At 48.4% G+C, this 13,565-nt stretch overlaps 1 protein-coding gene across 1 annotated transcript in view; it reads left to right on the forward strand.

Annotated features, from left to right (window-relative positions):
* Window positions 1–5,228: 5,228 nt before the first annotated feature.
* Window positions 5,229–13,565, forward strand: part of KCNK12 (potassium two pore domain channel subfamily K member 12) — a 48,739-nt gene continuing 40,402 nt past the window's right edge. Inside the window, exon 1 of the mRNA XM_081591244.1 lies at window positions 5,229–6,199. Coding sequence (XP_081447370.1) covers window positions 5,809–6,199 — 391 coding nt within the window. The 5' untranslated portion in view covers window positions 5,229–5,808. The remainder of the gene's footprint in view (window positions 6,200–13,565) is intronic.

The following is a 13,565-nucleotide window of genomic DNA, read 5'->3' on the forward strand; positions in this document are numbered from 1 at the left end:
AAAAAGACATTTCATGCAAAAAGGAACCAAAAGAGAGATGGAATGTCTATACTAATATCAGACAAAATTGACTTTAAATAAAAAATTGGTACGAGACAAAAAATAAAAAAGATAGTACATATTGCTAAAAGAACGAATCCATCAAGATGTTACAACAACTGTAAACATATGTGCACCAAACAACAAAGTTAGAGATTTCAATACCCACTTTTAATAATGGATAGAACATCTAGATAGTAGATGTTCAGTCTAAAAGTTACTCCCTCCTCCAAATGCCAATTGGAAAGAAAAAAGAGCAAGATCACCCCTGTTATTGTAAGTGTCTCCGCATCTTTTGTGACATTGCTTTTCTATCCCTGTTCAGATGCACTTTACCATGAGTTGCCATCTTGGGCATCAAGGCTGCCCTCCTCTCAGGTCACAAGTCCAGGCTTAACCCTACTCTTCAAATCTCACACAGTACCAGGGAGATAGACCCATGGAGCATCCAGTACCAGTTACATCTTGTCCCACCAAAGCATTTAGACACTTCTCTGAGCCTAGCCTCTATTCAGATTTCCTACTCCTCAGACAAATTTCAAGGGTCCTTCCCCCACTTCCCCCTCCCCACCCCATCCCACTCCTGAGCTGTGGTTAGATACTGCCCCCTATCTTTCTTCAACAAGTCTCTGACCTCAGATTCAGGGAAGACCAAGTAGACACTTTTCCTTTTCATCCTGAAAGGCCTTGGGTAAAACTGGTTCACTCCTCCTTAGTCACCAGATCTGAAAAACAAGGGGTGAGAAATTTTTGGCCAAATCACATAAACCATAAAAGGCCCTATGAAACCCTAATTAAAGAAAAATGAGAGGAGAAGGGTTTCTGCATTTGTACAAATAAGAAGGCTGCACAAGAGGCCCTTCACAGGATAGCAATGACCAGCTTCTCCAGATTTTATGCTATATTTTCATATTATATATAATATTATATATACCCTGTAACACAACTAACTACCAAATGAGTAATGTAGACAAATATTAGATGAGTTCTGAGATCAGGAATATCAAAGAGGTTTGGAGGTACCCAGAACATTTTTAATTTGCTATTTGGAATGCTGAATTTTTCATCAAAATATTACCAATACAGATTAATTTTAAAGTATTTTATGACACAAACTCCTTTATTCAAGTTCAACTTTATAATAAATTTTCCCTTTAGCATAGCCATATTGCTTCCAATTTTTCCCATTTTTATTTTATTTTTCCCCCATTTTTAATTTTAAAGAAATTATCTTTCTTGTGATAAGTTCTTTTCTACTTCCATTTCTTCAGTAAAGATTTCCTTGATTAGTTGCATTTCTATTTGTTTTTTAACAGCTTTATTGAGATATAATTCACATTACATACAATTCATACATTTAGAATGTACAATTTGAAGATTTTTAGTATATTTACAGATCTGTGGAATCATCACCACCATCAATTTTAGAATTTTTTTTATCATTTTCAAAGGAAATCTCATACACATTAGCAGTCATTCTTATTCCTCTTCAATTCCCCAGACCTAAGCAACCACTAAGTAATCATGTCTTTGTGGATTTTCCTATTCTGGACATCTCATACATATAAAACCATACACTATGTCATCTTTTGTGACTGGCCTCTTTCACTTAAAATAATGCTTTTAAGATTCATTCATGTTGTAGCATGAATCAGTACTTTATTCCTTTTTATTACTGAATATTTCTTTGTATAAATATACCACATTGTACAGCTTCCCTGGTGGCTCAGATGGTAAAGAATCCACCTGCAATGTGGGAGACCTGGGTTCAACCCCTGGGTCGGGAAGATCCCCTAGAGAGGCAAATGGATACCCACTCCATTATTCTGGCCTGGAGAATCCTATGGACAGAGGAGCCTGGAGGGCTACAGTCCATGGGGTCACAAAGAGTTGGATATGACTGAGCCACAAGCACACACACACCACATTGTAGTGATCAGTTCATCAGTTGATGGACATACAGGTTGTTTCCACTTCTGTGAATAATGCTACTATGAACATCCACACTCAAGTTTTCACATGAATGTATGTTTTCATTTATTTCGATATATACCTAGGAGTAGAATCATCATTTGATTGCACTTGACCTGACCTAATTTTCCTGATTAACACTCCTTCCATTGTGTTTTCTTTTACAAAGTAAAGTACAGAAAGACACAGGGAGAGACAGGACGAGAAGACAGAGGGTTTATCTGCTCAAGTGTCTTGTCTGAAGTTCGTGAGGACATTCAGAATCAAATGATCTACAGCAATCAATGTGATTGGGTCAAAATATCCTATAAAGAAAAAGTTTTCTGGAAGAACAAATGTCTGACCTGAGTTGAGCTGCATACACAAACAGCTAGAGAAGAAGAGAAAGAAGATGGCACTCCAGCAGGGGCCACAGCATAAGCAAAGCACTGGTGATTGGGCTGAGTATGCAGTATGTGGGGGATAAGTAGCAAGTAGTAGAAGGTGAGGTTGGAATGATTCGATGGGAATCACATCATCAAGGTCTTTGAAGAGCAGCCACAAGGGTTTAAAGACTAAATTTTTATGGTTTTGAAGGAACCATTGGAGACTGTAGTCTAGGGACATGAGTGACATGATCAGATCAAATGGACATGATCAGGGTAATTATAGGCAGGTACAGGCAGGATAGACAGAAGCATGGGCACATTTATGATAGCAAGCGCCCATTTTTTGAAGGCTGTTGCAGCAATTCAAGGTTGAGGTTAAAGCTTTGTGGATAGCCAGCTGGAAGCTGGTGACTTACATTGATTCAGTGGACAAAAGCAGCATTCATCATGGTGCTGGTTCCCCAAAGGACCCAAGTCTATGTTCAGGGAAGTGATCATTTCCTTATTATATAAATCGATTAGGTCATTCAGAGCTGAGATTGATGCCAGGGGTTTGCTACTAATCAAGCTAGAATAACAAGCTGGAGGACAAGGCAGGCCCTCTGCCAAATGGGTAAGGAGAAAGTCCAGAGGCACAGAACACTGCAGCAAAGCACTCTGTTCCTGCCCTGGGAGTCTGGGCAGAGAAAACCATTGAGAGATCTGGCAATGCCCTTCAGCTTCATCTGGAGACTCTAGGGCCAACTCCTGGAATGACACTTCTAGGCTTCTGTCAGAGCTGACCAGTCAAGTGGAATCCATCCCTGGAGGCCCATGGCTGGGCTGTCCTCCCTACCTGCAGGAGCTTGTAGAGACAGGGATATTATAGGGATGGAGGAACAGGCTAGGGTGATGACACCAGTAGTGAGCCCAGGGGAGGCAAAGGCTTGGAGAGAATAATTGAAGTGTATTTTGTCAATAATAACAATAGTCTGCAATGGCAATGATTTGTGTTTACATAAGGCTCCCACTGTGCTTCAGAAAAAGAGAGGGCTCTGTATTTTCAGTGGATGAGATGCTCTCCCCTCACTCAAAGGTTCCCCTGACCCTTTCTGAGAAGACCACTGTAAAACTAACCACATGCCATCCAGGACCAGTAAGGCTGCTTCAGACTTTGTTAGTGGTGGAGCCTCTCCCATTTTTCCCTTCCCTAACACAAAGGAGAGTACAGTTGGTTCCATCTATAAACTGGAGTAGAATTTCTAAGAAGAGCCAAGTCTCTGATGTGTCCTGGTTTGGGAAAAGAAATATCGCAAGTCTGATGCCTTTCAGCTTCTGGACAGCTCCCCCGGCCTGCAGTCTTATCAGGACATGGGTCAGAAGTGTTTCCAGGCTTTGAAATGCTCAGTGAATGGTGGAGGCTTGCTCAAGAACCATTTTGAGTTCCTTGGCACTTAGGGGACTGACGATTCCACTACTTTGGGTGGAACTTAGCTTGAATATTTTCTATTGTGGAGATCAGACAGCCTGAGATTTGGGGTGGGGGGCTGGTTTTGGATTTCCTCACAGTTCACCCATCTAGGGTATCTAAGCACAGTCCCCATCACTATCTTCATTTTCTGTCATCTGCATCATCTCATCATTACACAGGGTCCCCCTTTCCTGTGGAAGGGTGACGGACAGAGAAGGGGCTGGCTGCCAGAAGAGGACAGTTTTCTGTCTGTTCCAAGGGCATTCCTCGACACAGAACTTAAGAGATCCAGGCAAAGCCGGCCTGCGTCTGGACGAAGAAGCTCCCGCGGTAGGGCCGAGCCCTGCGCGGTTTTCCCCTGTTGCGGCGGGGCGGAGAGGGCGGAAGATAACCGGCCCCCGACACACACACTCCCCCTCAGGGCTCAAGAACACAGCCTTCCCACTGCTGGCCTGGGGGAGCCGGTTAGTGAGCTCTCCCTACATCTCCTCTACCCACCCTGCCGCCGCCAGGATCTTAACCAGGGTCCCCCACCACCCTGGGCCGAAGGATCAGAGGGTAGGGGTGACGAATGGAGATCCTGCAGCCGGGTGGGCCTGAACGCTCCCTCCTCCCGAGGCACCTTGGTCCCCTACTCGCGCTTGACTCCTCCCCCGTCTCTATTCCGCAGCGTCCCCGCCCTGTCAGCACTCTGCTTCAGCGACCGCACCTGCCTTAGGGGTCGAGGGGACACACGGGAGGCAGAAAGGGAAAGAGAGGGCTTGGGGAGCGTAGCGCATCAGGGTGACCGGCTGGGCCCGTGCCGTGGGTCCCCGCAGCCGGAGCGCCGCCCGCCCCGCGGCTGCGGCACCGATGCGCTGTCCGCGGTGCTGACGCCGGCCGCCCGCTCGGTCGGCAGGGGGAGGAGACGCCCTCGTTCTCCTGCCGCCCGGAGCCCAGTGACCCCACCCCCGCTCCTAAGTAGGATCCTTTCCTCCGAAAGAACTGTCCGAGACCGGGCGCTGTGGATGGATCCAGGAAGAAGAAGCGGGCGAAAGGGAACTTAAACTTCGGACCGGAGCCCGAGAACCCGGTGTTGGGGAACTAGTGTCTTTCGGCCTCCAGCACCTGAGACCGCAGGGCAACGTCAAGTTGAGCAAAGTTTGGCTGCCGCTTGGACATAAGGGAGGGATTCCGGGGCCGAAGCGCAGGGAAGGGCTGGACGGTGTTCCCCAGCGGGGTGGTAGCTGCACCGCAGCCCGGACACCTGCTTCGGTGCCCCGCATTGGTGTCACCAGAACGACCGGGAAGGCGTCGCAGGAGCCCAGCTCCCCACCCCTTCTCTCCCGTCCTTACTCCCCACCCCCCAACACCCCGCCCCGGGCGCCGGTGACTCCGCCTCTCCGTGGCGGGCGGCTCTCCGGCTGGAGCTGGAAAGGGAGCGCTTCCCCGGACTCTGCTCGGTTCCAAGGCTCTGAAGCCGACGCCTCCAGCTCAAGCCCGGGGGCGGGAGCTGGACTGCCCACGGAGCCTGCGTCTGGGAGCCGCTTGGCCAGGAACGCCTCATGGGACGCCCCCGGGGTCTCTCTCCGTGCCCTGCTGCCCTGTCCCAGTCCTAGGCGCCCGGGTTCTACAGCCCACCCCGCCCGCAGCCCGCGGCCTGTCTGGAGGGGAGTATGAGGCCCGGGGCCCCGCGGACTCCGGCCACAAGGCGGCAGGGGCCTACCTTGAGACCCCCGCGCCCGAGGGCGGTGGGTGAGGAGCCGCGGGAGCCGGCCAGGCGTCGGGGCGCGGAGAGGAGCGCCCCAGCTCTGACGCCCGAAGGGCCGCGGGACCCGTGTGCGGCCTGAGCGCCGAGGAGGCGAAGGCGCCCTGCCGTCCGGGCTGCTCCACGGCGGCCCCCGTCCCCTGGTCACCATCCTCACGTTTCTGCTCCCGCGGGGGGGATGTCGCGGCCCGGGCCCCGAGCGCCGCCGCGGCCCCGGGGCTGAGCTCCGGACCATGTCCTCCCGCAGCCCCCGGCCCCCGCCCCGCCGCTGCCGCCGCCGCCTGCCGCGCCCCTCCTGCTGTTGCTGCTGCTGCCGCCGCTCACACCTCAACGAGGACACGGGCCGCTTCGTGCTGCTGGCGGCGCTCATCGGCCTCTACCTGGTGGCGGGCGCCACCGTCTTCTCGGCACTCGAGAGTCCGGGCGAGGCGGAGGCACGGGCGCGCTGGGGCGCCACGCTGCGCAACTTCAGCGCGGCGCACGGCGTGGCCGAGCCGGAGCTGCGCGCCTTCCTCCGGCACTACGAGGCCGCGCTGGCAGCCGGCGTCCGAGCCGATGCGCTGCGCCCGCGGTGGGACTTCCCCGGCGCCTTCTACTTCGTGGGCACCGTGGTGTCGACCATAGGTGAGCTACTCGCCAGGCGCGCGACTTTCCTCTCCACGTCTTTCACCTGCTGCCCTTTCACTGCTCCGGGGCTCGAGCCGCGTCCCTCGGCTCCCCTCTTCCCTTCTAATGCCCGAGTGCCTACTTTCATCGCGCCCTCTCCTCCCTGCCAGTCCCTCTCTTCCTGCCTCGTCTTCCTCTTTACTGGCTTTCGGCGCGGGAGGTGGCTTGAAAGGCCCATCACTGGCGCTTACCCAGCGGTGACTGCCCGGCAGAGAGGCCAAACGGGGAGAACCCTCACCCGGGCACGGGGCAGACTGGGGGCCGCCCGCGCTCCGGCACTTGCCAAGTCCGTGACCTAACCTCTTGTGCCTTAGTGTTCGCTTCTAAAAAGGACTGGGGAGAGTATGTATGGGGGGCCTGGGGCTTCCTTCTTATTTCTCACAGCCCCCGGTCCTCGGTTTCCTCATCCAGGTAATCTGGAAAGCCCTTTCTCTCTCCACTCAGCATTTTTCTCTCTTTTCCCTCTCTTCTTTCTTTTACCACGCGTTTTCCCTGAGTCCTCTAGACCCTTTACCTTGGAAAAGGTGACCATTTTCCAGACTAATCCCCAGGTCTCCTTCCACCTTTTTCCTACAGTCTGTACCATCCCTTCCCAAAGCAAAAGCCCATTAGACTTGGAGAATAGGACTTCAGCTGCTCTGGCTCTGGTTTTCTGCCCCGCAATTTCCCTCCAATTTCTTGACCTCTTTTCTTTGTAACCTTGTTATCTTTTCCAATAAATATTGGCACCAAGGGGTAGCTTCTCTATACTTTCTATCATCCCTTCCTCTTATTTTCGGTAAAAACAGCTCATGGTTTTGTAACAGTACAAGAAATGCTGTGTAAATGTTCCTTGAACCCCTCCCCCCACTTCTTTCACCCTCCTCTGAGCTTCTGCTATAGAGATTCAGGAGCCACCACTGCTCCCCACTCCACCCGGTCTCGGTCTCTCTTCTTCTCTTACCCACTTTCTGCATCCCCCCATTTCCCTGGGTGTTATGTGAAACAGATCTCCTCCCATTACTGTATAGAGTGCAGAATAAATACAAGATTGTCACTTTGGCATGACTCTGTCTCATCCACTCCTCCTTCGAGTCCCAGGGTGAAAAAAAGCATTTGGCTGCCCTTGCTTCCAGTCACCCCAAAGCACTATCTGCTGGTGATAGGTTTGGAGGAGGGGACTGGACTCACAGAACTGAAAGGTGAAGAATTTCGTAGGCAGCCTTATCTGGGTGAGTTCTGGCCTGGAAAGTGGTACACCAGCTTAGAGATGGGGTATGGACTAACTGCCCAGTGTAAGCCATTGCAGATGGCTGCTGGAAGGCAGAAAAGACTGCATCCATGTGCAGAACATGAGCAGCTAGAGATGGCTCTCTGAGTGTATATGTATAGTCTATGAAAGGACTTCTTTTCAATGAATTTTCATGTGTCATGTTTGATCTGATGACTTAAAATAGAAAAGGCAAATATGGCCCAAGTCCAAAGCACAAACAAATTGGATTAAAATACCCTGTAAAAGCTATATCATGTTGTTATGGTGATTGAAGATATAAAATGACCCCCTTAAAAAAAAATCCCCTTTTAAGAACTGCATCAAGTTGCTATAGCAACTCATTTTTTTTTAAGTGCTTTAAAAGTGCTAAAGATGCTTAGTCCTGATGACATCATGTGTTCATAGCTCATTATTGATTTGTGCTCTTCCTCTTTTAAATACACCCATTTGCTTTCACCTAGAGGCACACCTGTGCACATATTGGCCAGTCACAGCATTTCTGTCCCGGTGGTGTGCTCTGACTTTGGCTTCCTAATGGGACCCACTGGTTAAGGGAAAAGGTGACAGCAGTGTCCCCTTCCTCTACAGGCCACGAGTCCATCTAGACGGGGCCTCGTTCCAGTGACCTGTGGTCTCTGTGCCTTTCTGATGAGCTCCCATCAATGCCTTTATTCACTGCCCAGCCATGGCTTCTACAGCTTCTTTTCAGCTCTATGCACGAAATCAAGTCAACATGTTGGCAAATTGTCCAAGCCTTTAATCTACTGGCAGAATTGGCTGTTTTTTAGTCAAGCAGAAAGAAACTATGTTCTCTTTCTTGATTTGTGTTTGGGAATGTAGGCAAGCCTTGTAGGAGGACTATGCTGAAGCTTGTGGCTATGTTACAAATGACCCAGCACATTGTTTCCAAAATCTGCTGCAGGGAGACATTCATCTCAATAAGAGCTGCACTTAGGGACCAGAATCAGCTGGTGGACAGCTCAGCATTCAACTAGCCCCTTTGCAGAGGTGCCAAGAGAGCCACATAGGTAGCAGGGTCTCTGCCAGTGACCCACCTGCTGTCATGGTCTCAGGCAGTTAGATAAGTTCTGCTGAATCCTGAAGTAGCATGATTTTTATTTCAGTCTTCTTTTGCAAAAATGTACTTGGATGAAATTTAAGTAAAGACCTACACACGTCAGTTTCACTTCTGTTTATATAGTTCCTTTCCCTTAAATGCCCTGAGTCTTCAGAGACAATAATTATCACTACTGGTGCTTTTATGGATTCAGCAGCTCAGGGAGCCAAAGCTGAGTCCAAAATGGGCTGTCAGGATTCGCTATCTACCATCTCACCCAGAGAAGAGGAAAATTAGCATGCACTCAGTTTTATTTGAATATCACAGTGTGTATGGTCCATGCAGCAATGTGGACGTTTTCTTGTATTGTGTAGACCCAGCTAACAGATTTGTCTAGACCTTGGTGTAGAAAACTCTGCCGTCATTTATCCCATAAATATGATATATTTTGATATAACGTGTATATCAGGCCCTGAGTGCTATATTTTGAAAGGTTAAAGCTTATTCTACAAGGCAAGGATTGAAGCATATTCCGACAAGGGCAGCTGAATTGCAGTGTTCATGGGTGCCACATCTTGGCTAGCCTCACTAATGATTGGAACAAGGAGGAGTCCTTTGGTCCAGTCCCATGTGGCTCAAAGTGTTAAAGGATGTGTCTCAGGTCACAGTTAATTATGTATTCAGCTGGGTCCAGAATCCAAGTTATGCTGTGTTTATTCTACCAGTTTCATTCATATAATTGGTGGGCACATTCTTGTTTGAGACTGAAGTATTTAATAGTGTATGTGTGTGTGTCTGACACTGCAGCAGGGCTGGGCAGATGGACTGGTCTGCTGGTCAGGCCAACAATTAAGTCCAGAGAGAACTTGAAGAATCAGACACATCTTAGAGGTCACACAGGCTAGAAAGAAGCATCTGGCAAGTCTTAGACAGCTGGGAAGACAAGAGCCAGTACCAAGAAGGTCAGAGACAGGAATGCTAGCAAGTAGGAGACATTTGGGTAAATTCTGATCCAAGAACAGTAGCCACTTGCTCTCTGCCTTCTTTTGCACCAGTTTGTGTGTGTGTGTGTGTGTGTAGAGGAGGGAAAGAAGGGGCAGGAATGGGCCTTCAGCCAGAGGGAGAGATAGAAGAAAAATTCAGGTGTGGCTGTGTGTACTCGGGTTAGATGAAACGTCCTGATGAGGTGGAATATTTGTCCTGACATTTGGCTTGAACAAGGCCCATATCTGGAGCTAGGTAATTTGCAATTGTGAGACACATGTGTGTCCACACAACATAGACCCAGTGGGAAGATTTGCCAGTGATTGTTCAGTGGTAGTTGAGGCTGAATAGAAATTCAGTCTGAATAGCTCAAGCAAAATGAAAATCCACTTTGTAGTCTAAATTATTCATATTGATTGCTTACACTGAACTGAAATCCTGGGCAATTATTTCTCCCATTTATGCTCTGTGACATATTCCCAAGGAGATGAAATCAAGTTTGTTTTAATGTAAATCCATCCAGTTATTCATTCCTCCATTTAATAAAATCCTAAGCAAGCAGAACTCATAACCACGCATGTATCGCCTTTGGCATGTTGTTATCTGCATCTCCCATGATAACTTGAACTCCTGAAGATAGACAGTAACTGGTGTTCTTTTAGTACTAAACAGTATTCTTGGAGGCAGTCCCTAGGTGAAAGATATTCAAACATACAAAGAGTATTAATCCGTCATTTCACATCCTAAAGGATGTTTTATTGGTTTACTTTGAAAAGATTAAAAGGAAACTCTCCACTGGGGTTTTAATTATGCAACTGCTGTCTGATTTACACGTAGGGAAGAACATATTTAAAAGTCTCTCTCAAATGGCAGCTTGATATAAACAGAAATATTTTTGCTTCCTTTTATTAGGTTTTCTGGCAGCGTATTTTAGCTATAAAGCTAAAACCATGCCGCTCTAGCCGGGATGGTGTAGGTATAGAGATGTCACTTTTGGCACTGCATAATTTAGCTTGCTACTTTCAGAATTAGGCATACTTAATTATTCAACTGCAAGATTAGTAACAAGTTCTAACTTTTTTTCTTCCTTTTTAACATGGAGTTTTTAAAATTTTTTTGTTTCAAAGGAAACTAAGACATTATAAGACCAAAATGTCACTACCACATTTACATTTGGTTTTCTTCTGACATGTATGTAATCCAGCTGGAGGTGGCTCTGATACCAGGAGTCAAGTACATTACCCAGAAGGAGAGGAGCACCTTTCTTTGCTTATTTCTCTCATCAGTTTGTGGTTTTTTTTTTTTTAGTTGGAAGATGATGCTGTGACAACTTTGAAGGACATTTAGGGGGGAAATATCCATCATTAGATTTGGAACTCTAGATGGACAGCAAGGAAAATGCATTCCAATTCATTGCTCCTTCCTCAGCAACCAGCACTGGACCCAGCACATTGTAAATAGTCACTAATTATGATAACACATAATACTCTGCCCTCATATAACTGTTTTCATTTTTGCAAGGTCCTTTGCAGTTCTTTGTCACCTTTTGTAGGAAAATGAAAGGAAACTAATAGACAAGTGCTGAGCTGCTTTTGGTCTAACATTTTATAATATCATCAGTGTTGTTTCCATCTTTCCACATGTCCTTCACATACTGATTTCTTTATTTTTTAGCTGCGGTGTGTCTTCGTTTCTGCACGCGGACTTTCTCTAGTTGTAGCAAGCAGTTTGCTGGTTTCTCATTGTGGTGGCTTCTCTCATATTGTGGAGCAAAGGCTCTAGGTGCATGGGCTTCAGTAGTTGCAGTACGTGGGCTCAGTGGTTGCAGTTTGTGGGCTCTAGAGCACAGGCTCAGTAGTTGTGGCACAGGGGCTTAGTTGCTCTGCAATATGTGGGATCTTCCCAGACCAGAGATCGAACCGGTATCCCTTGCGTTGTAAGATGGATTCTTAACCACTGGACCACCAGGGAAGCATCACATACTAATTTTAATGAGTGCCTAATATTCTATCTAAATGATGTGCTATGATTTACTACCCCTATTGCTGGGTATCTGGGCGTGGTTCTCAGTTTGGGGGGCTATTTTGAGTAATACCACAGTGATTATCTTTATGTAGATGGCCTTTCCTTCATGCAATATCTCCTTGGGCTGAATTCCCAGCAGTGAAATTGATAATCAGGAGACACTGCCATCTTCATGGCTCTTGGGGCCAGTCCCTTTGGAGTGAAGGACTGTCTGACCTCCCCTGAGCTGAGCCTCAACCTTTACAGAGCCTAGAAGAGACTAGACAGTTACCCAGCAAATGGCTCCATGGAAACAGGCCACGGGTCCACTTGGTGTTCTCCAGGATTGCGCTCAGTCCCTGGGACTGAGCTGACCCCTGAACAAGGCAGTGGCTTCAGCATCTTCAGCCTCCCTTACTTTAACTGAGGGCCACTTCCTTTGGGAAATTTGGGTGAGCGGAGAAGGGCAGGAAGGAAAACAGGAAGAGCTTCCCAGCCATCAAAGACAGAGAGGGAATACCTGGAGCCTCTTCCTTCCCATCCCCTGCATTCCCAGGGATGTCTGCCACCGCTTCTGGGCCAAGCCAGCTGACAGAGAGGGTGCGTCCTTTTGGTCCTGACTGTGCCCAAGGACCCCAGCCTGGACTGGCCCAGAACTGTGCCACATGGAGCAGATACCTATTTCTAGAATATTCCAGCTGGATAACACTGTAAAAATCCTCCAGAACTTTCCCCAAGCATTTGTACCTTTTTGTCAACAAAAAACAGCAAGCCACCTATTACAGAAAACAGACAGTAGCTGAAGTCTTACAGTGTCTGGACACAATGGCATTATTTTCCCAGTAACAGATACCAAGAAGGCAGGGCAGCACAGAGTGGTGCTTCTCAATCACGACAGTATCTGAATTACTAGCTCTGGTCATAGTGCAAATGTCGGTTTCAGGAGGTCTGAGTGGACCCTGAGACTCTGCATTCCTCACTAGCTCCCAGAGATGCCCATATTCTTGGTTCCCAGACTGCACTGGACACAGCATGGGTATAAAGAAGCAGCAGTGAGTCAGGGACCGCAGCCTAGACCCGCTCTGCCCCTCACTGGCTGCACAGCTGTGAGCAGGACCGGTCATCACACGGAGCCACAATGTCTTCATTCCTAAAAGTAGGGAGTGCTGGGGTCACCTGGGTCCCTTCCAGTTCTGATGTTCTCAGATCTGGGAAGGCTGCTTGCTCACATCCTCTGGTGCACTCAGCGCAGGCTAAGCACACCAACTCTGCAGACTGGGTCCTGGTCCCAATTCTGCCACTTCCTAGCCATGCGCTCCTAGTGAGAGGGCATGCCTCTTCTCACCTCAGTTTCCTCCTCTGTAAAGTGAGGATAGCAATGCTCCCTGCCCATGGGCGCCCACAAGGGAAGAAGGAGCTAATCTGCGTGTGCAGTGCCTAGCAAACCCTCAGAAAGCATCAGCCCCTCAGAACACGGTGAGCCTCATGGGCAAGCCCTGCACTGCCCCCCTGCGCAAAGGGAAGGTGAGTTCAGCCCTGACCCACCGTTCTGCGTCCAGCCCTCTGGGTCTTGCCACCCCTGCCCTGTGGCATCTACCACCCTCTCATGGGCCGCTATCTCTGGGGCACATTGCTGTCTGACACTGTTACATAACTGACCTGGGAGGATGCTCTTTAAATTGCATTTTCTTTGGGTCTTCAACTGGAATTTTTTTTTTTTTTCGTCAGATCTTTTTTTTGTTTGTTTATTTATTTATTTGTGGCTGTGCTGGGTCTTCATTGCTGCTCTCAGGCTTTCTCTAGTTTCAGTGCACAGGCTTCCCATTGCCTTGAATTCTCTTGATGTGGAGCACCAGCTTCAGTAGTTGCAGGTCACGGACTTATCTGCCCCTCGGCACATGGGATCTTCCCAGACCAGGGATCGAACTGGTGTCCCCTGCATTGCAAGCCAAATTCTTAACCACTGGACCACCAGGGAAGCCCATTCAACTGGAATTTTTAATGCCTCGTGTGTGTGCTGTTTGATC

This window comes from Giraffa tippelskirchi, chromosome 4 (assembly GCF_054371585.1).
Source record: "Giraffa tippelskirchi isolate mGirTip1 chromosome 4, T2T-mGirTip1v1.2.pri, whole genome shotgun sequence".
Classification (NCBI taxonomy): domain Eukaryota; kingdom Metazoa; phylum Chordata; class Mammalia; order Artiodactyla; family Giraffidae; genus Giraffa; species Giraffa tippelskirchi.